Below are 20,079 nucleotides of genomic sequence, written 5' to 3'. Positions count from 1 at the left end.
ATGGGAGGGCGGATTTATACAAAAATGTCTGACCTCGGATTCTTGGCCCTTCCCTGCCCGCTGTCAGCGGTCGGGACTGCGGCCGGGCTCAGCTGCATATAAGGCAACAATCTGGGCGGCATCTTACCGGGTTTCGGGCCCGGGGACGGCGCGGATGCCTGCCTCCATTCCCGGCCGTCCCCCCGGACCCCGCCGCTGGCCGGCATCCGACTCTGGCGCAGGCTGTCCGCACATCGGCAGGAGGGACCCGCTTTCCGCTGTCAGGAACGGTTAGACATGGGAGACTTCGACATGGCAGGGCCGGTTAGACATGGGAGACTAAGACATGGCAGGGCCGGTAGACATGGGAGACTTCGACATGGCAGGGCCGGTTAGACATGGGAGACTTCGACATGGCAGGGCCGGTAGACACGGGAGACTGAGACATGGCAGGGCCGGTTAGACATGGGAGACTTCGACATGGCAGGGCCGGTTAGACATGGGAGACTAAGACATGGCAGGGCCGGTTAGACATGGGAGACTAAGACATGGCAGGGCCGGTTAGACATGGGAGACTACGACATGGCCGGGCCGGTTAGACATGGGAGACTTCGACATGGCAGGGCCGGTTAGACATGGGAGAGACTAAGACATGGCAGGGCCGGTTAGACATGGGAGACTAAGACATGGCAGGGCCGGTTAGACATGGGAGACTAAGACATGGCAGGGCCGGTTAGACATGGGAGACTAAGACATGACAGGGCCGGTTAGACATGGGAGACTTCCACATGGCTCAGTTGTTTGAGTAAGAGCAATAAGAGCAGTCGAAATTGTTCAGTGTCTTGCACTGAGAGCAACTCAGAAACGGGGCGTTTCTGTCAACTGTTGCAACTTTTATCAATATACGTCTGGAGACACACTTTTTTCTTTGTGCAACAATTAAAAGAACTGCAGTCCAAAGAGTCAGGAAAAAATAGATTAGCTGTTGTCTCAAAAAATAAAGTGTAACGTTACCAGAAATTCTCTAAAGCTCTGTGCAAACTTTAAATCAAAATCGTAGCAAAGGCCAAAGTTGAAGTCTGGGGAAATTTACCTGCCAAAGAATGATGTCGTCGTGAAGAACGCCGTAATTTTTTAATTCTACATTATTCTGTCTAATTCCTTTCACAACATTCGTAAGAAACACGGAGAAAGAAACAATTTGACAAACCTGAAAATGTCGTCTGCTTTGCTCCGAAATGACCGCCATTAAAAAGTTCCGGCGTAAAGGCTCATGGGTGCTATTTTCTGATTGGTTAATGATTTGCCCGGGAAATTTGAAATCAAATCTTGGCCTCTCATCAAGAGATCAGGAAGTCAGCTTTTATTCATACAGAAACCGATGGAAAAGGTTCCACGAAAGTCACAATTGAAATTCCAACGTAAAACTCAAATTCCATTATCCTAATCCAACTTGTGTTGTCTAAAGGTGGACTGCCTGCGTTTTATCCTGTAATTGTGTATGACTATGTATGTATGTATGTATGTATCCTGTTTGTAATGAAGTGGTTAGCATGGCATGGAACACCTGCCAGGAGGGTGTGAGGAGCCCCTGTAGAAACGCGTTCTGACAGTTTTCTCCTCGAGCAGTGCCGGTGTTCCCGGGCAAATCTTATCTACAACACGACCCTGTAATCAGGCACAATGTCAGCTGTACCTACCGCAGAACACGGACACAACACAACCTTGTAATCAGGCGCACTGTCAGCTGTACTACCGCTGAACACGGACACAACACAACCTTGTAATCAGGCACACTGTCAGCCGTACTTACCGCTGAACACGGACACAACACAACCTTGTAATCAGGCACACTGTCAGCTGTACTATACCGCAGAACACGGACACAACACGACCCTGTAATCAGGCACATTGTCAGCTGTACTACCGCTGAACACGAACACAACACAGCCTTGTAATCAGGCACATTGTAATCAGGCACATTGTGAGCCGTACCTACCGCTGAACACGGACATAAGGCGCATGGGGGACAGACTTCATGGAACCAAGCACCCCTCCCCCTGTTTTTGTATGGAATAACTGTTGCAGTGACGTAAAAGATCACAAGCAAAAGAAAAGAGAAAAAATGTATAGATTGATTGATTGATTGATTGATACCGGCTGGTTTCTGCGAGCTCGGTTGTTGTTGAACCGCCAAATTGCAATGCACGTAGTCTTCTGATACGTTGATGAAGGTTAGCCATCCGGGTAATAAGATACGCCAAAAAAAGTTACTCAAGCAACTGGATAAAATTTTGAAACAGACGTTTCAGACATTATCCACTGGGATGCTGGATGCTGTCTGAAACGCCTGACTGTTTCAACATTTTATCCAGTTGCTTGAGTAACTATTTTTGGCGCATGTAGTCTTCTTTCTGTGTTTACAAATTGCAATGCATGTACCGTAGTCATCTCTCTCTGCTTCATCTAAAGAAGTTGGATCAGTGGTCTTGACGGACAGGGTGTAAAATCAAAGTGGACTTTGCTTATTTTGAAACTGAAAGTAGAAAAAACGCCATTAAAGCTGCAGCTCAAAAGCGGCGTCTAGCACACATCAGGTAAACTGCAGTTACTTTAACCAGTGCTTAAATATGTTAATGAGGGATCATCCTGTCAACAGTGCCAATTTTCCCTCTGTCGACAGGATTGTTTTTTCTGTAGATAGTGCAAAATGATATTACGACGAGTATATACGATACGCGGATACGAGTGAGAGTGCGTGAGTGAGATATACGATACGACGCATTGCACCGACGCAGCCGACATATTTACGACAGTATTCACGTTTTGCGGTAAGCCTTCCACAACCAATATGTTCTGATACCAATCGCTAGAGGGCGTTAATGTATTGGGAAGTTTTTGACAAACTTCGCTTTTACATCATTTGCGTTTACGGGGAACGTCGATGCTACTGCCGTTAACCTTAGAACCCGCAAAGAAAGCTAGCCTCGAAGAAAACAATTCTTCACTGAAAATCAACTCATTTCCCCAAGGGTTGAGTCGGCTGCAGTTCTGTTGACCTCCGTTGGACGAGGGCTCCATACGCCAATAAAACCACATTTTTGTGTATAATTTTCAGTTCCTTGATTGATCACATCCTAAACTCCAACACATTAATTTCTTCCTGACTTTATCGATTATCATCGATGTCAGTCGCTTTGTGAGTTCTACTTCCGGTCTGCGGCGCGGTGGCTGCTGGGATAGCTCTGTGACGTCAATGCCGTCTTTTTGTTTGCTGGATGAAATCTGCGGTTTTGTCGGTCCTGCCGCTTTAGGGACTGATTTCTCGGGAAAATCTGCACAAGGCGAGAAGTTACAAACCTGACGAGTCCCTCTGATGTCCGATTCCCGGCGGATGGTGTAGAAAACAGGTAAGATGGCGGCAGGTCGGGGTAAGGAGGTGGGTTTGGGGCAGCAATGTCGGCCGAGCTGAGTAGAAACAGTCGTGACGAGTCGACCAGCCTACGCGACTGACGGGAAAACTGGGTGTAAAATCACGCCTGTGTCGTCTGTTTTCTGTCGGCTCACGTTTCTTCCGGGCTGGGAGAATAAATGGCGTTGTTCACGTTGATGTAGTTGGGATAGGGCCGGGGAAATCAAGTATCAAAGTCGGTGGGTGTCGCCCCCCTCCCCCCTCACCAATGGTGACCAGTGGTATCAGGACAACTCCGCACCTGGGACAACTCGCCATTCGGGACAACTCGGCACCAAGCTCAGGACAACTCGGCACCAAGCTCAGGACAACTCGGCAACAAGCTCAGGACAACTCGGCACCGAGCCCCAAAACTGAAATAGATCAGCAAACAGAACAGAAACTTTTTAAGATCTATGTGAGGAATAAACATGTTTAACTGCCAAACATTTCGACTCAAATTTCAAGAAAGTTGTGAAACTCTGCAGGTTACTCGCTTAAATGAATATCAATATTAAAGGAAATCTTATCATCTCGGTTGTCTCGACGCATTTTTAAAACCTGCAAACTGTTAAAATCTATGTCCAACAAAATAAAATGAACTGCTAAACATTTAGTTTCATCGGTAATAAGTTGTAAGCACTTTCATAGCAGAACATAAGCATAGCGAGTTCGTGAAAGAGCGTTGAAAATAACAAATAGAATGGCGTCGCCGCGCCGGCTGGCAACATATTTTGGGTGACTTTGTAACATTTGGAGTCTTATATATGGACTGAGTTTTGTTTCTTAAAATTCTTATTCCACTTGTCATCCTGTCGTCTACAGTCACATCAGGCATCAGTCATTCTTTGAGCGCCAAATACATTTATGATTTTATCATGTACTGAGTAATCGGGGCCAAGTTGTCCTGAATTGCTAGGGGCCGAGTTGTCCCAGGTGCCGAGTTGTCTCGGAATCGTGACCAGTCGGCTGGAGAATCGCCCTTCTGGGTACAGAGGAGTAGAGTTGAGTTGAGTTCTGGGGTACAGAGAAGACTTGAGTTTAGTTCTGGGGTACAGAGGAGACTTGAGTTGAGTTCTTGGGTACAGAGGAGAAGACTTGAGTTTAGTTTTGGGGTACAGAGGAATAGAGTAGAGTTGACTGGTGGTGACTTGGGATGTGGAAAGGAGACCAAAACTCCAACCTGAGATGGCGGCCCTTCCCTCGAGCCAGTTGCCGGTGTCATGTTTCTGTAAGGTCATGTCATCATGGGTCAGTTTTCCCACAGAAGGCTGAAGGATTGATTGCTCTCAGTATATTTGCAAAGTTTAACCAGCCATCCTGTTTAACCACCTTCCCTTTTCTCTCCGCAGGTTTCCCGCGCCGCTAGCCCTCCCGTCGCCGCCATGTCGTTCCCAGAGACGGACTCGAACTCGTGCAGCTCTGCGTCGATCTCGCTGCCCGGATCCGTCCGCCCGACCCGGAAGCAGTCCCGCTTCTCCCTCCGCCACATCTTCTCCCGATCCCGCAGCTCCAAATCCCGACGGGGAATCAAAGGCCGAGAGCCAGAGGGCGTCGCCATGGCGATCTCCTCGGTGTCCGTGCAGACCCCCCTGGGTTCGGCGGGCGGGATCCAGCTGACGAGCGGGGGGGACGGTGACAAGGTTTGTTCATTTGTACTGCATACCCGGTAAACGCCTCATGGTGTAACACACCAGGTTTGTACTGAACAGTACAAGCTGTTATGTGGACAGATTCTATGATCCACTCACACTACTCTTTTTCGATAAGTATGGTGGGATCTTTTACGTGCTCGAGGTGTGGCCGTCCTCAAACAAGGGACCTCCATTTAACGTCCTATCCGAGAGACGTCCCTAACCGCAATGGTGCACATTTTCCCCAGAAAACCCCTGCTCACCGAATAAAATACTTTTGTTCCCAGGCGACGGAGTGCCCGCTGTGCTGCACGGAGTACCCGCGGGCGAACTTCCCCGAGATCGCGACCTGCCCGCACCGGTCCTGCATCGACTGTCTGCGGCAGTACCTCCGCATCGAGATCACCGAGAGCCGCGTCAACATATCCTGCCCGGAGTGTGCCGAGCGCTTCCACCCCACCGACATGCAGAGGATCCTGGGGGATCGCCACCTGATGGACAAGTACGAGGAGTTCATGCTGCGGAGGTGCCTGGTGCTGGACCCCGACTCACGGTGGTGCCCTGCTCCGGACTGCGGGTAAGGAACCTTTCTTACGTCTTACACACACTCCTAATGTAATGTGAGTTCACGCTTTATTGTTGTTTACTATTTACAGCTTTGCGGTGATTGCGAGCGGCTGCGCCTCCTGCCCGAAGCTGCAGTGCCTGCGGGACGTACTGTGTTGTTGTTTAGTGTTGTTGTTTATTGTTGTTTACTATTTACAGCTATGCGGTGATTGCCAGCGGCTGCGCCTCCTGCCCGAAGCTGCAGTGCCTGTTGGACGTACTGTGTTGTTGTTTAGTGTTGTTGTTTACTATTGTTTGTTGTTTACAGCTATGCAGTGATTGCCAGTGGCTGCGCCTCCTGCCCAAAGCTGCAGTGCCTGCGGGAAGGCTGCGGGACGTACTGTGTTGTTGTTTAGTGTTGTTGTTTATTGTTGTTTGTTGTTTACAGCTATGCAGTGATTGCCAGTGGCTGCGCCTCCTGCCCAAAGCTGCAGTGCCTGCGGGACGTACTGTGTTGTTGTTTAGCGTTGTTGTTTAGTGTTGTTTGTTGTTTACAGCTATGCAGTGATTGCCAGCGGCTGCGCCTCCTGCCCGAAGCTGCAGTGCCTGCGGGACGTACTGTGTTGTTGTTAAGTGTTGTTGTTTACTATTGTTTGTTGTTTACAGCTATGCAGTGATTGCCAGTGGCTGCGCCTCCTGCCCAAAGCTGCAGTGCCTGCGTGAGGGCTGCGGGACGTACTTCTGCTACCACTGCAAGGCTGAGTGGCACCCGAACCAGACGTGCGACATGGCGCGGCAGCAGAGAACCAACAACCTGCGCTCCTCCTCCGTCAGCCACTCGCAGGTCTCCGCGGCGGACGACATCAAGCCCTGCCCGCGCTGCGGAGCCTACATCGTCAAGATGGACGACGGATCCTGCAACCACATGACCTGCGCCGTGTGCGGGGCCGAGTTCTGCTGGCTCTGCATGAAGGAGATCTCCGACCTCCACTACCTCAGGTCAGTCACCTCTCACCTCCGACCTACACTACTTCAGGTCAGTCACCTCTCACCTCCGACCTCCACTATCTCAGGTCAGTCACCTCTCACCTCCGACCTCCACTATCTCAGGTCAGTTACCTTTCACCTCCGACCTCCATTACCTAAGATTAGTTACCTTTCACCTCCAGCTTGTTGTTGTTTATTGTTATTGTTTACAGCCCATCCGGCTGCAGGTGCTGGGTAAAGCCGTGGATCGACTGTTGTTGTTTACTGTTCTGTATTTACTGTTGTTTGTTTACAGCCCGTCCGGCTGCAGGTGCTGGGTAAAGCCGTGGATCGACTGTTGTTGTTTACTGTTCTGTATTTACTGTTGTTTTTTACAGCCCGTCCGGCTGCAGGTGCTGGGTAAAGCCGTGGATCGACTGTTGTTGTTTACTGTTCTGTATTTACTGTTGTTTGTTTACAGCCCGTCCGGCTGCAGGTGCTGGGTAAAGCCGTGGATCGACTGTTGTTGTTTACTGTTCTGTATTTACTGTTGTTTTTTTACAGCCCGTCCGGCTGCACGTTCTGGGGGAAGAAGCCGTGGAGCAGGAAGAAGAAGATCCTGTGGCAGCTGGGGACGCTGGTCGGCGCGCCGGTCGGCATCGCGCTGATTGCTTCCATTTCGCTTCCCGCCATGATCATCGGCATCCCCGTCTACATGGGCAGGAAGGTCAGTTACAACATGAACCTTAACCCCAACCTTACATGAACCCTAACCTCACCCTAACCCTTCCTGCCATGATCATCGGCATCCCCGTCTACATGGGCAGGAAGGTCAGTTACAACATGAACCTTAACCCCAACCTTACATGGACCCTGACCTCACCCTAACCCTTCCTGCCATGATCATCGGCATCCCCGTCTACATGGGCAGGAAGGTCAGTTACAACATGAACCTTAACCCCAACCTTACATGAACCCTAACCTCATGAACGAGTAGGAGAATGGTTGCCATAGTTACCATGTTTTTCCCTCTGCAGATCCACAACAAGTACGAGAACCTGCCGCCGCACCGGCGCCACCTGGCGGTCACCGGGGGAGTTTCATTATCCATCCTGGTGGCACCTGTACTGGCTGCCCTCACTGTTGGTAAGGGGGAGTTTCATTATCCATCCTGGTGGCACCTGTGCTGGCTGCCCTCACAGTTGGTAAGGGGGAGTTTCATTATCCATCCTGGTGGCACCTGTACTGGCTGCCCTCACAGTTGGTAAGGGGGAGTTTCATTATCCATCCTGGTGGCACCTGTGCTGGCTGCCCTCACAGTTGGTAAGGGGGAGTTTCATTATCCATCCTGGTGGCACCTGTGCTGGCTGCCCTCACAGTTGGTAAGGGGGAGTTTCATTATCCAACCTGGTGGCACCTGTGCTGGCTGCCCTCACAGTTGGTAAGGGGGAGTTTCATTATCCATCCTGGTGTCACCTGTACTGGCTCCCCTCACAGTTGGTAAGGGGGAGTTTCATTATTCAACCTGGTGGCACCTGTACTGGCTGCCCTCACAGTTGGTAAGGGGGAGTTTCATTATCCATCCTGGTGTCACCTGTACTGGCTCCCCTCACAGTTGGTAAGGGGGAGTTTCATTATTCAACCTGGTGGCACCTGTACTGGCTGCCCTCACAGTTGGTAAGGGGGAGTTTCATTATCCATCCTGGTGGCACCTGTACTGGCTGCCCTCACAGTTGGTAAGGGGGAGTTTCATTATCCATCCTGGTGGCACCTGTACTGGCTGCCCTCACAGTTGGTAAGGGGGAGTTTCATTATCCAACCTGGTGGCACCTGTGCTGGCTGCCCTCACTGTTGGTAAGGGGGAGATTCATTATCCAACCTGGTGGCACCTGTACTGGCTGCCCTCACAGTTGGTAAGGGGGAGATTCATTATCCAACCTGGTGGCACCTGTACTGGCTGCACTCACAGTTGGTAAGGGGGAGTTTCATTATCCATCCTGGTGGCACCTGTGCTGGCTGCCCTCACAGTTGGTAAGGGGGAGTTTCATTATCCATCCTGGTGGCACCTGTACTGGCTGCCCTCACAGTTGGTAAGGGGGAGTTTCATTATCCAACCTGGTGGCACCTGTGCTGGCTGCCCTCACTGTTGGTAAGGGGGAGTTTCATTATCCATCCTGGTGGCACCTGTACTGGCTGCCCTCACAGTTGGTAAGGGGGAGTTTCATTATCCAACCTGGTGGCCCCTGTTCTGGCTGCCCTCACTGTTGGTAAGGGGGAGTTTCACTATCCTGGGTGTTTAAAAGAGCAGGCTGAGGCTGCTCATGCAAAGTTTGTCATAATGTTTCCTGTTGCCCAGGAATTGTGTGCGTGGAGTGTGTTGTTCCCATCTTGCTGTGTTTACATGTTTGTGCTGCACCTTGTAATAATGATGCTTATTTGTTTGTTGCCCAGGAATCGGAGTTCCCATCTCGCTGTGTTAACATGTTTGTTTGTTTGTTTGTTGCCCAGGAATCGGAGTTCCCATCTCGCTGTGTTAACATGTTTGTTTGTTTGTTTGTTGCCCAGGAATCGGAGTTCCCATCTCGCTGTGTTAACATGTTTGTTTGTTTGTTTGTTGCCCAGGAATCGGAGTTCCCATCTCGCTGTGTTAGCATGTTTGTTTGTTTGTTTGTTGCCCAGGAATCGGAGTTCCCATCTCGCTGTGTTAACATGTTTGTTTGTTTGTTTGTTGCCCAGGAATCGGAGTTCCCATCATGCTGGCGTACGTGTACGGAGTTGTTCCCATCTCGCTGTGTCGGAGCGGGGGCTGTGGCGTTCGCACCACGCAGAAAGGCGGCGTTCGCTTCGAGTTTGACGATGACAACGAGGCGAATGTTGGGGCGGGCGGGGCCATGACAGGTGAGGAGGAATTGTGTTATGATCCCTTAGTCTGTTGGTAACGTGGATCTGTGTCAGAAATGTGTGTGGGTTGTGTGTCAGTAACATGGGTCGTGTGTTGATGCCGTGGGTCGTGTGTTGATGCCGTGGGTCGTGTTTTGCAGGAGAGAACGTGAGCATGGACCACAGCCTGCCAGGGAAGGAAGGGAACCCCAGTATCGGGGAGGGTAGCTTGCTGAGTGTTAGTAACGTGGGTCGTGTGTGGGTCGTGTGTTGATGCCGTGGGTCGTGTTTTGCAGGAGAGAACGTGAGCATGGACCACAGCCTGCCAGGGAAGGAAGGGAACCCCAGTATCGGGGAGGGTAGCTTGCTGAGTGTTAGTAACGTGGGTCGTGTGTGGGTCGTGTGTTGATGCCGTGGGTCGTGTTTTGCAGGAGAGAACGTGAGCATGGACCACAGCCTGCCAGGGAAGGAAGGGAACCCCAGTATCGGGGAGGGTAGCTTGCTGAGTGTTAGTAACGTGGGTCGTGTGTTGATGCCGTGGGTCGTGTTTTGCAGGAGAGAACGTGAGCATGGACCACAGCCTGCCTGGGAAGGAAGGGAACCCCAGTATCGGGGAGGGTAGCTTGCTGAGTGTTAGTAACGTGGGTCTTGTGTGGGTCGTGTATTGATGCCGTGGGTCGTGTTTTGCAGGAGAGAACGTGAGCATGGACCACAGCCTGCCTGGTAAGGAGGGGAACCCGAGTATCGGGGAGGGCAGTCTGCTGAGCGCGAGCAGTAGCCAGGTGGAGCGGCTTGGCGTGCTACGGGACTCCGTCAGTGACCGAGACTCTGCCAGCACCATGGCGATCGCCGGGAGCCTGGCCGGCAGTACCGGCGTCACCACCAATCACAGGTCAGTACCTGCAGGGTTGCCATGGATACCACAGCCCTATAGAAAGTGGTGTGCAGTGCTGGGCAGGCCTGGCATTGATGCCAGACTGATCCAGCATTTTGGGCATTGATGCCATCGTAGGCAATTTGGCATCAATGTTGCCTTAACGTGACGACCATTAATCATCACTTATCATTCTGGCTCCCAAGACAAAGTCTGATCTCCTTCCCCTGCCAAGAGCCAGTCACACCAAAGTACCCTCCTGCCCTCAGTCTGTATCTGTCCAGTCTTAGCACACGACTGGAAATGGCATCAATCCAGCACAGTCCACAGCAACTGGAGATGCCCTCTAACAATGACCAGTGAGCACGGGTTAATCCAAGGAGGTTACATATATCCTCTTCGTTAAATCTAAAGATGGAGCATGACCACTAGATAATAGCCGTGGCATAAAATGGCATCAATGCGGCACTACTCCAACTAATTGGTTCAAGGCTTTGCAGGGTTGACAGTTTAGGGAGGGAAACTTGGACAGCTATAATTGCTGTGAAATCACTGTGCCAGTCGGCATCAATGTGGCTTCAAAGCAGCATCAGTGCGGCAGTTAGCCGGAGTTTCACCAGGGAGGTTGTCATAGTTACCGTGTTTAATGCATGGTTTCATCAGGTTGGTAAGTCATTAAATACCAGTCAGCATTGCCCTGACGAAGTAACAGAAATGGTCACCAAATCGCGGTTGGTTGTGTAGGAAGAATTGTTTTTATTCAGTCACTGTTTGTTGTTCTGTGTCATAGTTACCATTCTGTCGTTCTGCATGTCAGAACTTCAGAGGTATTGCCATGCTTGCCATAGTTACTGTGTTTGTTGCCCCGCAGGTTGGAAGTCCAAGCAGACGTGCATTGTTGCCATGGTTACCAGGTTGCCATAGTTACCGTGTTTGTTGCCCGCAGGTTGGAAGTCCAAGCAGACGTGCAGAGAAAGCGGTGCAGTGTGAGTAGCGAGTCTCCGTCGGCCAGTCTCGGAGACAACGCCAGCACGGTCGCCATGGCGGGCTCGCTGCTGAACGGCATAGGGGCGTCCTCCTATACGCTGGGCGGGGCTGTTGCCGGGGCGACCATCCAGCCCCTGGAGGTGGCGGTGGACCTGGGCGGGGCTGTTGCCGGGGCGACGGTGGACCTGGCGGAAAAGCCGAAGTCTCGGCACAGCAGCGGCGGCAGCAGCAGTGTGGACAACCTACAGGACAGCCAGACCTGCCGCGCAGCCAGCAAGCACCGGGGCTCCCACAGGCGCAGCAAGGTCAGGGGTCAGGAGGGCAGGGGTCAGGACAAGAGCAGGGGTCAGGGGGACATGGTCAAGGTCCCGGCAGACAGCGATAGAAAAGTCTGGAGCAGAGAAGAGTCCGAGCGGAGAACGTGGAGCAGAGAGGAGTCTGATCGGAGAGTCGGGAGAAGAGAGGAGTCAGAGCGGAGAGTGTTGGGGCGCGATGGCAGCGATGCTGATCGCCGAGCGTGGACCCGGGACGGCAGCGATGCTGATCGCCGAGCGTGGACCCGGGACAGCTGCGGCAGCTCCTGCCCCTCCCCCTCCATCAGCCTCTGCAGCACCACCGACTCCCACTGCAGCCGGACGGACTCGCACTACTCCGAGGGCAGTCTGGCCATGTCCCACACGGACACGTCCAGCAGAGGGTCTGCTGCAGCCATGTCCCACACAGACACGTCCAGCAGAGGGTCTGCTGCAGCCATGTCCCACACGGACACGTCCAGCAGAGGGTCTGCTGCTGCCATGTCCCACACGGACACGTCCAGCAGAGGGTCTGCTGCAGCCATGTCCCACACGGATACCTCCAGCAGAGGGTCGGCAAAACTTGACTCATCGAGCCACAGTTATGGGGCTGCAATAACAGCGAAAACAGACACTTTGGGCCAGACCTCTGCTCCCAGCGACGCCTCCAGCCGGGACCCCGAGGCCGCCTGTGTTCGAAGCGTTTCCCCGCTGACAGAAGTGGAGAACGACCGCCCGGATGTCTTCAGTCCTGCGCCCGCCCGCGTGGTGTCGTTTCCCTCGGAGACGCAGTCGTTAGGCCACATTCTGGAGGAGAGGGAGATGGGGGGTGGGGACGGGCAGAGTGGGTTTGTGGGGGGTGGGGAGGGGCTGGGCTGGAGGCGGTACAGCATGGAGGAGCCCAGCTCCGTCCTCACCGCCAGACAAGACCAGAGCTCGCTATGAAAGGACTGAACCCTAGAACAACAGATTCAACTATAGAACAAGAGTTTACTATAGAGCAACTTACTGTAAGACCACTAAGAACAAGCAGAGTTGTGTATAGAAGGAGAGTTTACTGGGACGCCACAAGTCCCTGTAGGAAAGCATAGTTTGTTGTAATATGTCAAAGTTTACTCTAAATGTGCAAAACATTGAATTCAATGGCATAATTTGTGGTGAGGTTTACCATAAAGCTGCAGAATTTATTTTATAACTTAAACTTTACTGTAAAACAGATTACTGTGCTGCAAAACTGTATCCTTGACTGTGAAACAGAAACTAAAACGTGTTCGAGTTCTGGAAACCTCCAGTGAACATGTTCTGTGTAGGATTATAAACCAGCAGTGCATTATGGGAACTGTTGTGAAACTGTTGCATAGAAGGCTGCAAAGAACTCTTCGGGAGCGGCGGCCATTTGCCAGAATGTTGCCATAACAACAGTTTCCATGTAGAATAGCCGTTGCCCAATTTCCAATTCTGTTAATTGCCAAGGACACAGACCAATTTCATGTAGAATAGCTGTTGCCTAGTTTCCACTTCTGTTGCCAAAGACACACACCAATGTTATGTAGAATAGCTGTCGCCTAGAAAGCAAGTTCGCATGTAGAACAGCTGTTGCCAAGGACATGTCTAATAGACGTGTAGAAGTATATTTGTTCCGTGTTCTTGATTTTGAAGAGGTGGTTTTGACCAGTCAGCGGCTGGTTACGCCAGACTTGTATGGCTGGATGTAGTTTGTGTAAGTTGTACTTTTGTGTATGGATAATGAGACATAGAAAGCTACTGGAAACTGCCATCAGGATCAGATAGTCGTTTCATCTGTGAAGTCTCTGGCTAAGACATACCAAACCTTCTGTTTGCTCTGCCTGAACAGGACATAGAGAAGCTGCTGTTTGGGGGGAAAAGTGAGTGAACCACTATATGTGACCTCTGAACCACTACAGGTGACCTCTGAACCACTACAGGTGACCTCTGAACCACTACAGGTGACCTCTGAACCACCACAGGTGACCTTTGTGTTTTTGAAGGTCTATCTGTCCTGTGATGAAATGTGATTCAATTGTACAGGCTGTTTCAAATTTCTCCTGGGAAGTGTCTTGGAAAAAACTGCTGGATGAGACCATGTGTTGTGTCTGGGAAGATCTTGTGTTCTGTCTCCTGAATGCTGCAACCCGCCTGCACAACCGCCAGGACTGGTCGGGTCTCTGAGCTTTGGTCCAGTATTGGAAGTTAGACTAAATGTAAATCCATATTTTACCAAATGGTGTAATGAAATCAAATAAAGTTATGTTTTTTCAGCCCTTAGTTTCACTAGAAAGGTGACAATTCTTAAGGGTATCTTACGTATGAATGAAGTCGAACCCCATGTTTGGCCAGTTAGACAGTTGTAAGAGTGGAAACTGTGTGACCTAACACACGTGCTCATGCACACGCACATTGGTAACGCCCAACTTAACACACATACATATGCACACACACACACATTGCCTTGGTAAAGCCCTACTTAACACACATACATATGCACACACATTGCTGAAGACCTACTTGAAGGTTACTTCATAATCCTTGCGCACCCTCATTGATACAGAGATAGTTCATGTTATAATGTAACTTTATTAACAGAAGTACAAACCTTTTGTACAGTAATACATAACCATACTGTTTGTTATAATCAGGCAAAAGCATAGATAACGTTTGTACACTTTGCACAGTAACATCTGGCGCTGCCTATTTCAGCCTCCCAGTCCAATATTAACTGTACAATATTAACCACACTGACATCTAGTCCACATCAGGGTCTGATATTCAACTTACCCTATAGCCTAAAAACTACATCAAATCTGACCTCATGTGAAAAACATCAAATGGATCCAAAAATTTGCCAGCCATGATATCTGTCTGATTTTGCCCAATAAATGTCTTATAGACAACTTTAATTTCTATCTTTTATCATTATCGAAACCATCATATATTCCTTATTCACGTGGATGTACAGTATTTCCCAGAAGTCCTTACAGCTAAAACTGTCATGATTCCCTGCCTGTACATCTATAGTGAGTTTCATCACTCGGGTTACATATCAATAGTATTACTCTTAATGGAATCAAGCTGCTCCAGTGATCCAACTGGCTTTGGATCGACGGAAGTACAGATCTGGATCCAGGAAAGTACAGATCTGGATCCCGAGATGTGAAGGCTTGGATCCAGCGATGTCCTTGGTTTAGATGGGCTTGGATCCAGCGATGTCCTTGGTTTAGATGGGCTTGGATCCAGCGATGTCCTTGGTTTAGATGGGCTTGGATCCAGCGATGTCCTTGGTTTAGATGGGCTTGGATCCAGCGATGTCCTTGGTTTAGATGGGCTTGGATCCCGCGATGCCGTTGGCGGCCGGGGCGTCCAGGGACCCTGACGAGGACTGCAGGTTGGCGCCGAGGTTCTGAGCCTTGAACCTGACCTCAAACACCTCCTGGATCGCCTGCCGGAAGCAGTGGAAGTTGTAGTCGATGATTCCTGCACAATAAACAAAACAAACATGTTATTGTACCTGCACAATAAACAAACCGACCTGTTATTGTACCTGCAGAATAAACAAACCGACCTGTTATTGTACCTGCAGAACAAGCAAACAAGGCAGAGGGATGTTAGGATAGTTTGTAGTCTATAATATCCGCAGAACATGGCCGGTGTGAACATGTGAGTGTGCGTGTGTACATGTGTGACCCACCTTGCCTGTCAAAGTTGTCCTCCCGCAGGATACACACCAGTGCCAGGAACCTGCGCGTGCGTGTGTGTGGTGTGTAGATGCGCCCGTGCGTGCGTGTCTGTGAGTGACCCACCTTGCCTGTCGAAGTTGTCCTCCCGCAGGATACACACCAGTGCCAGGAACCTGCGCGTGCGTGTGTGTGGTGTGTAGATGCGCCCGTGCGTGCGTGTCTGTGAGTGACCCACCTTGCCTGTCGAAGTTGTCCTCCCGCAGGATACACACCAGTGCCAGGAACCTGTTCACCTCCCGCAGGTACAGGATCGTCGCGTTGTTCAGCTTGATGATGGATGACGACTCTTTATCGTAGCAGCTGCCCTCCCCGTCCTTCAGCCTGGAACAACAACAATCTCAGTCATGGGTCCATACATGCATACCCAAACTCAGACTCACCCATAGATACAGGAGACTCACCCATAGATACAGGAGACTCACCCATAGATACAGGAGACTCATCCATACAGGAGCCTCACCCATAGATACAGGAGCCTCACCCATAGATACAGGATACTCATCCATAGATACAGGAGACTCACCCATAGATACAGGATACTCATCCATAGATACAGGATACTCATCCATAGGTACAGGAGCCTCACCCATAGATACAGGAGACTCACCCATGGATACAGGATACTCATCCATAGATACAGGAGACTCACCCATAGATACAGGATACTCATCCATAGATACAGGATACTCATCCATAGGTACAGGAGCCTCACCCATAGATACAGGAGCCTCACCCATAGATACAGGAGACTCACCCATAGATACAGGATACTCATCCATAGATACAGGATACTCATCCATAGATACAGGAGACTCACCCATAGATGCAGGAGACTCACCCATAGATACAGGAGACATCGATGACGACGTCGATCATGTCGCAGCAGAGCTCGTAGGACTGCATGTCGACCGGAGAGCTGTCCGTGGCGATGTAGATCTTACTCACCACGTCAAACAGGAACGCCTTCTCGATGCCAGAGTTCTGCACAGGGAGCGAACAGCAGAATCATAAGTGTGACTGTGGGACAATGATCGACAATTCAGTTGGTAGGAAAATGACAATGATGTGTGTGTGTGCATATGTATGTGTGTGTATGTTTGTTTTATTCATTGGTACATATATAAAAAACAATAGTGAAATTATTGAAAGTATCTTAAAGAACGTGCAGGAGTAGAAAAGAAGCCTACAAGGCTTATGTGAAACCCTCCTCCGTTTAACTTAACAAATGTCAATTATGATACATGTACATGATGTACGTGTGTGTGTGTGCATAATGTATGTGTTTGTGTGTGTGTGTGTGTGTCCATGGAAGGGGACCCACGGAGATGAGAATGTCATGAGCAGATTCTCCATGTATTTGTGTTTGTAGCTCTGTGTATGTGTATGTCTGTATGCATGTGTGTACATGGAAGTGTATGTCTGTCTGTATGAATGTGTGTACATGGAAGTGTATGTCTGTCTGTATGCATGTGTGTACATGGAAGTGTATGTCTGTCTGTATGCATGTGTGTACATGTATGTGTATGTCTGTCTGTATGCATGTGTGTACATGTATGTGTTTGTATGTCTGTTTGTGTGCATGTGTGTACATGTATGTGTTTGTATGTCTGTTTGTATGCATGTGTGTACATGTATGTGTTTGTATGTCTGTTTGTATGCATGTGTGTACATGCATGGAAGTGGACCCACCGAGATGAGAATGTTGAGGAGATTCTCCAAGGTCGGCAGCTGGGGAATGAGCTTCTGTACGACCTTGCTGAACGCCTCGAAGATGGAGTGGTCGTAAATACTGGTCAGGTAGAAACTGCAGGGATAAAACACTATTCTGTACATCAGAGTACACCAGAAGTGCTTACATCATCACACATGGTGTTCTGTACATCAGATTCAGAGTACACCAGAAGTGCTTACATCATCACACATGGTGTTCTGTACATCAGATTCAGAGTACCCCAGAAGTGCTTACATCACCCCATGGCCACATGGTGCTCTGTAAACACTCACACACGATCCTGAGCCAAATCGCCTCAAGACCAGTGTCTACAAGGTAACACATATGCGAGCATCACACTGATACGGCTGCATCAGTGAAGCCAACCTGAGATGAATGGCCTCAAGACCAGTGTCTACAAGGTTACACACATGCGAGCATCACACAGATACAGCTGCATCAGTGAAACCAACCTGAGCTGAATCGCCTCAAGACCAGTGTCTACAAGGTTACACATATGCGAGTATCACACAGATACAGCTGCATCAGTGAAACCAACCTGAGCTGAATCGCCTCAAGACCAGTGTCTACAAGGTTACATATGCGAGCATCACACAGATACGGCTGCATCAGTGAAACCAACCTGAGATGAATGGCCTCCAGGCCGGCGTCCGCCAGGTCATCGTTGGCACGCTGGTGGATGTCTCGCTGCGTCTCAATCTTGTGGTCGTCTGACAAGCCGTCCACCTGGGGTCATACAGGGGTCAAGGTCAGTATCACACCAGGGGTCACCAGGGGTCATACAGGGGTCAAGGTCAGTATCACACAAGCTGTCACCAGGGGTCAAGGTCAGTATCACACAAACTGTCACCAGGGGTCATACAGGGGTCAAGGTTATTATCACACAGCCATCCATCCAAAAGGGGGTCAAAATCATTTTGAAACAAGTTGTCTACCTGGGTCATACATGGGTCCAGGGCATTATCACACAACTGCTGAAGGGCAAAACGTGACTTAACACCACATCCCGAACAGACTTACACATCTAACAAAACTGACCTGGTGAACGGAAACTGACCTTGTGGAGAAAAACTGACCTTGTGGATGAAGACTTCAAACTTGATGTTTGGGTTGACCTTGTACGCCCTTGAGACGGTCATGTGCAGCTTGGCGAGCGCCTCCATGTAATCGTCCTGCGCGTCGATGACGAAGATTAGCGCTCCGCACCCCCCGAATATCATCTCCGAGTCAAAGGTCGGGTCAAAGAAGTCGATCTGGCCGGGGAAGTCCCAGATTTGGAACTGCACAAATGAGCTGTTGGAGATGTCTGCAGGGCGAAAATTACTCACATTACTCCCTACTACTCACATCACTGAGTCACATCACTCACACACTACTCACACAAACGAGCTGTGGAAAATTACTCACATTACTCCCTACTACTCACATCACTAACTCACATCACTCACACACGACTCACACAAACGATCTGTGGAAAATTACTCACATTACTCACTCCCATCACTCAGGCACATCACACACACTGCTCACACAAACGATCTGTTGGAAATGTCTGCTGGGGAAAATTACTCACGTTACTCACACACTACTACTCACTCAAACTACTCACATCCCTCACTCCAACTGAACTACTCACATCCCTTCAATCCCTCACACAAACGACCTGTTGGAAATGTCTGCTGGGGATACACAACATCACACCGGTGGACGTGAGCGTTCTTTTACAATGAAAGCATGCCGGTGTTCAGGCTGTGTTGTTGTTACCAGTGTTGTTACCATGGTTACGTACCGTCCTTGACGATCTTGTTGGTGCTCTCCAGAAAAAGAGTTTCGTTCGGGGACATCTTATGGAACACGACCTTCTGGATGGACGACTTGCCGCTTCTAAGGATACACAAGGTCATGTAACACATAAGGTCATGTGACAAGGTCATGTGACAAAGAAGGTCATGTGACAAAGAAGGTCATGTGACACAGAAGGTCATGTGGCACAGAAGGTCATGTGGCAAACAATGAGCTCATGTGATAGCAGTTCACATCTGGTAAATTCCAAACAAACAAACAACCCCGAACCTTCTCAGCCCCATGAGCAGGATCCGCGGCTTGCTCTCGGCCGAAGGCGACCGGTCCTCTGTGTCCTGTTCGTCCGGGCCGTACCCAAAATCCTTTGGGAAGGAGCCAACGACTCCGTAACTCCCGAAGTTCTCGTCATCATCGTAGGACTGAAACGGCAGGAAACACGTCAGAACAACTTTTGGTTATAGCAACAACTTCTGGTTATAAAAGCAACTACTGGTTAAAACAACCTCTGATTAAAACAACCTCTAATTACAACAACCTCTGGTTACAACAACTTCTGGTTACTACAGCAACTTCCGGTTAGAACATATTCTGGTTACAACAACTTCTGGTAATACACACTGTTACACTCTGGAACGTTACTTTTCTCGCCTTTTTTACTGATTCTGTTTTCATTCCTCCATAATTCTCGGCACGGTTATGTAGCTACCGTCCTACATACCTAGTCTCCATACAACTGCAGCTAACTAACTCACCTGCCCGCTGTAATATACTAGTAGGGAACGGAGGGCATAAACGGCGGTCGTACCTGGAGAAACCATCCACCTCACCGTTAACTCTGCTCTACTCTACTCTACCCGACCGTAGACTCTACTACTCTACTCTACGGTAGCACCTGGCCGTAAACTCTGCTCTAATACTCTACAGGTACAGTGCTTATTTCCGCCCCCCTCCCCACCCAGCGATGACGTAGGTTACGCCAGAAAGCTATGAAAAGTCGTAAACTCGGACGTAACGTCACACCAACAAGGCAAAACCAGTACCGCCATGTCCGCCTGCGTCAGTTCTGCTCGGTTTACAGCACGGAAAACTTCATTAGCGTCGAGAAGAAACCTTCAGTTCCAGCCAGAAGAAAGTCTCAGTCGGTCCGAGTCATGTGATAATAAACCTGCGGGGATCACC

At 49.9% G+C, this 20,079-nt stretch overlaps 2 protein-coding genes across 4 annotated transcripts; one reads left to right on the top strand and one right to left on the bottom strand.

Moving 5' to 3' along the window:
• The first annotated feature begins 3,197 nt into the window (after positions 1-3,197).
• On the top strand, positions 3,198-13,889 carry LOC136424156 (E3 ubiquitin-protein ligase RNF19A-like). Of its 2 annotated transcripts, none has more exons than XM_066412643.1 (9): positions 3,198-3,389; positions 4,783-5,073; positions 5,352-5,641; positions 6,277-6,609; positions 7,141-7,303; positions 7,614-7,722; positions 9,313-9,474; positions 10,147-10,348; positions 11,202-13,889. In XM_066412643.1, the coding sequence occupies exons 2-9, from the start codon at positions 4,816-4,818 to the stop codon at positions 12,553-12,555; spliced, it is 2,871 nt and encodes a 956-aa protein (XP_066268740.1). In that variant the 5' UTR covers positions 3,198-3,389; positions 4,783-4,815; the 3' UTR covers positions 12,556-13,889. The 2 variants fall into 2 exon arrangements, with proteins under 2 accessions (XP_066268740.1, XP_066268742.1); XM_066412645.1 differs by having other exon boundaries at positions 3,200-3,389; positions 11,277-13,889.
• Positions 13,890-14,185: 296 nt separating this feature from the next.
• LOC136424158 (ras-related GTP-binding protein C-like) lies at positions 14,186-20,075 on the bottom strand. Of its 2 annotated transcripts, XM_066412656.1 has the most exons (10): positions 19,941-20,075; positions 19,171-19,319; positions 18,887-18,981; positions 18,174-18,403; positions 17,720-17,823; positions 17,055-17,169; positions 16,204-16,346; positions 15,591-15,686; positions 15,317-15,366; positions 14,186-15,102 (listed from the first exon to the last, which is right to left on the bottom strand). In XM_066412656.1, the coding sequence occupies exons 1-10, from the start codon at positions 19,944-19,946 to the stop codon at positions 14,945-14,947; spliced, it is 1,146 nt and encodes a 381-aa protein (XP_066268753.1). In that variant the 5' UTR covers positions 19,947-20,075; the 3' UTR covers positions 14,186-14,944. The 2 variants fall into 2 exon arrangements, with proteins under 2 accessions (XP_066268753.1, XP_066268752.1); XM_066412655.1 differs by lacking the exon at positions 15,317-15,366 and having other exon boundaries at positions 15,541-15,686; positions 19,941-20,074.
• Positions 20,076-20,079: the final 4 nt, after the last annotated feature.

This window comes from Branchiostoma lanceolatum, chromosome 18 (assembly GCF_035083965.1).
Source record: "Branchiostoma lanceolatum isolate klBraLanc5 chromosome 18, klBraLanc5.hap2, whole genome shotgun sequence".
NCBI classification, from domain to species: Eukaryota; Metazoa; Chordata; class Leptocardii; order Amphioxiformes; family Branchiostomatidae; genus Branchiostoma; species Branchiostoma lanceolatum.
Note: the sequence above shows the minus strand (reverse complement) of the source record. Positions and strands in the feature narration are given on the sequence as shown.

Excerpts from the sequence above, each read along its gene's own strand:
- LOC136424156 (XM_066412643.1), top strand. The coding sequence starts at position 4,816 with ATGTCGTTCCCAGAGACGGACTCGAACTCGTGCAGCTCTGCGTCGATC. Across the intron at positions 5,074-5,351 it reads GCGGGGGGGACGGTGACAAG|GCGACGGAGTGCCCGCTGTG; the intron begins GTTTGTTCATTT and ends TTTTGTTCCCAG. Across the intron at positions 10,349-11,201 it reads GGCGTCACCACCAATCACAG|GTTGGAAGTCCAAGCAGACG; the intron begins GTCAGTACCTGC and ends GTTGCCCCGCAG.
- LOC136424158 (XM_066412656.1), bottom strand. Across the intron at positions 18,404-18,886 it reads CAACAAGATCGTCAAGGACG|ACATCTCCAACAGCTCATTT; the intron begins GTACGTAACCAT and ends TTCGCCCTGCAG. Across the intron at positions 17,170-17,719 it reads CTGGAGGCCATTCATCTCAG|TTTCTACCTGACCAGTATTT; the intron begins GTTGGTTTCACT and ends TTATCCCTGCAG.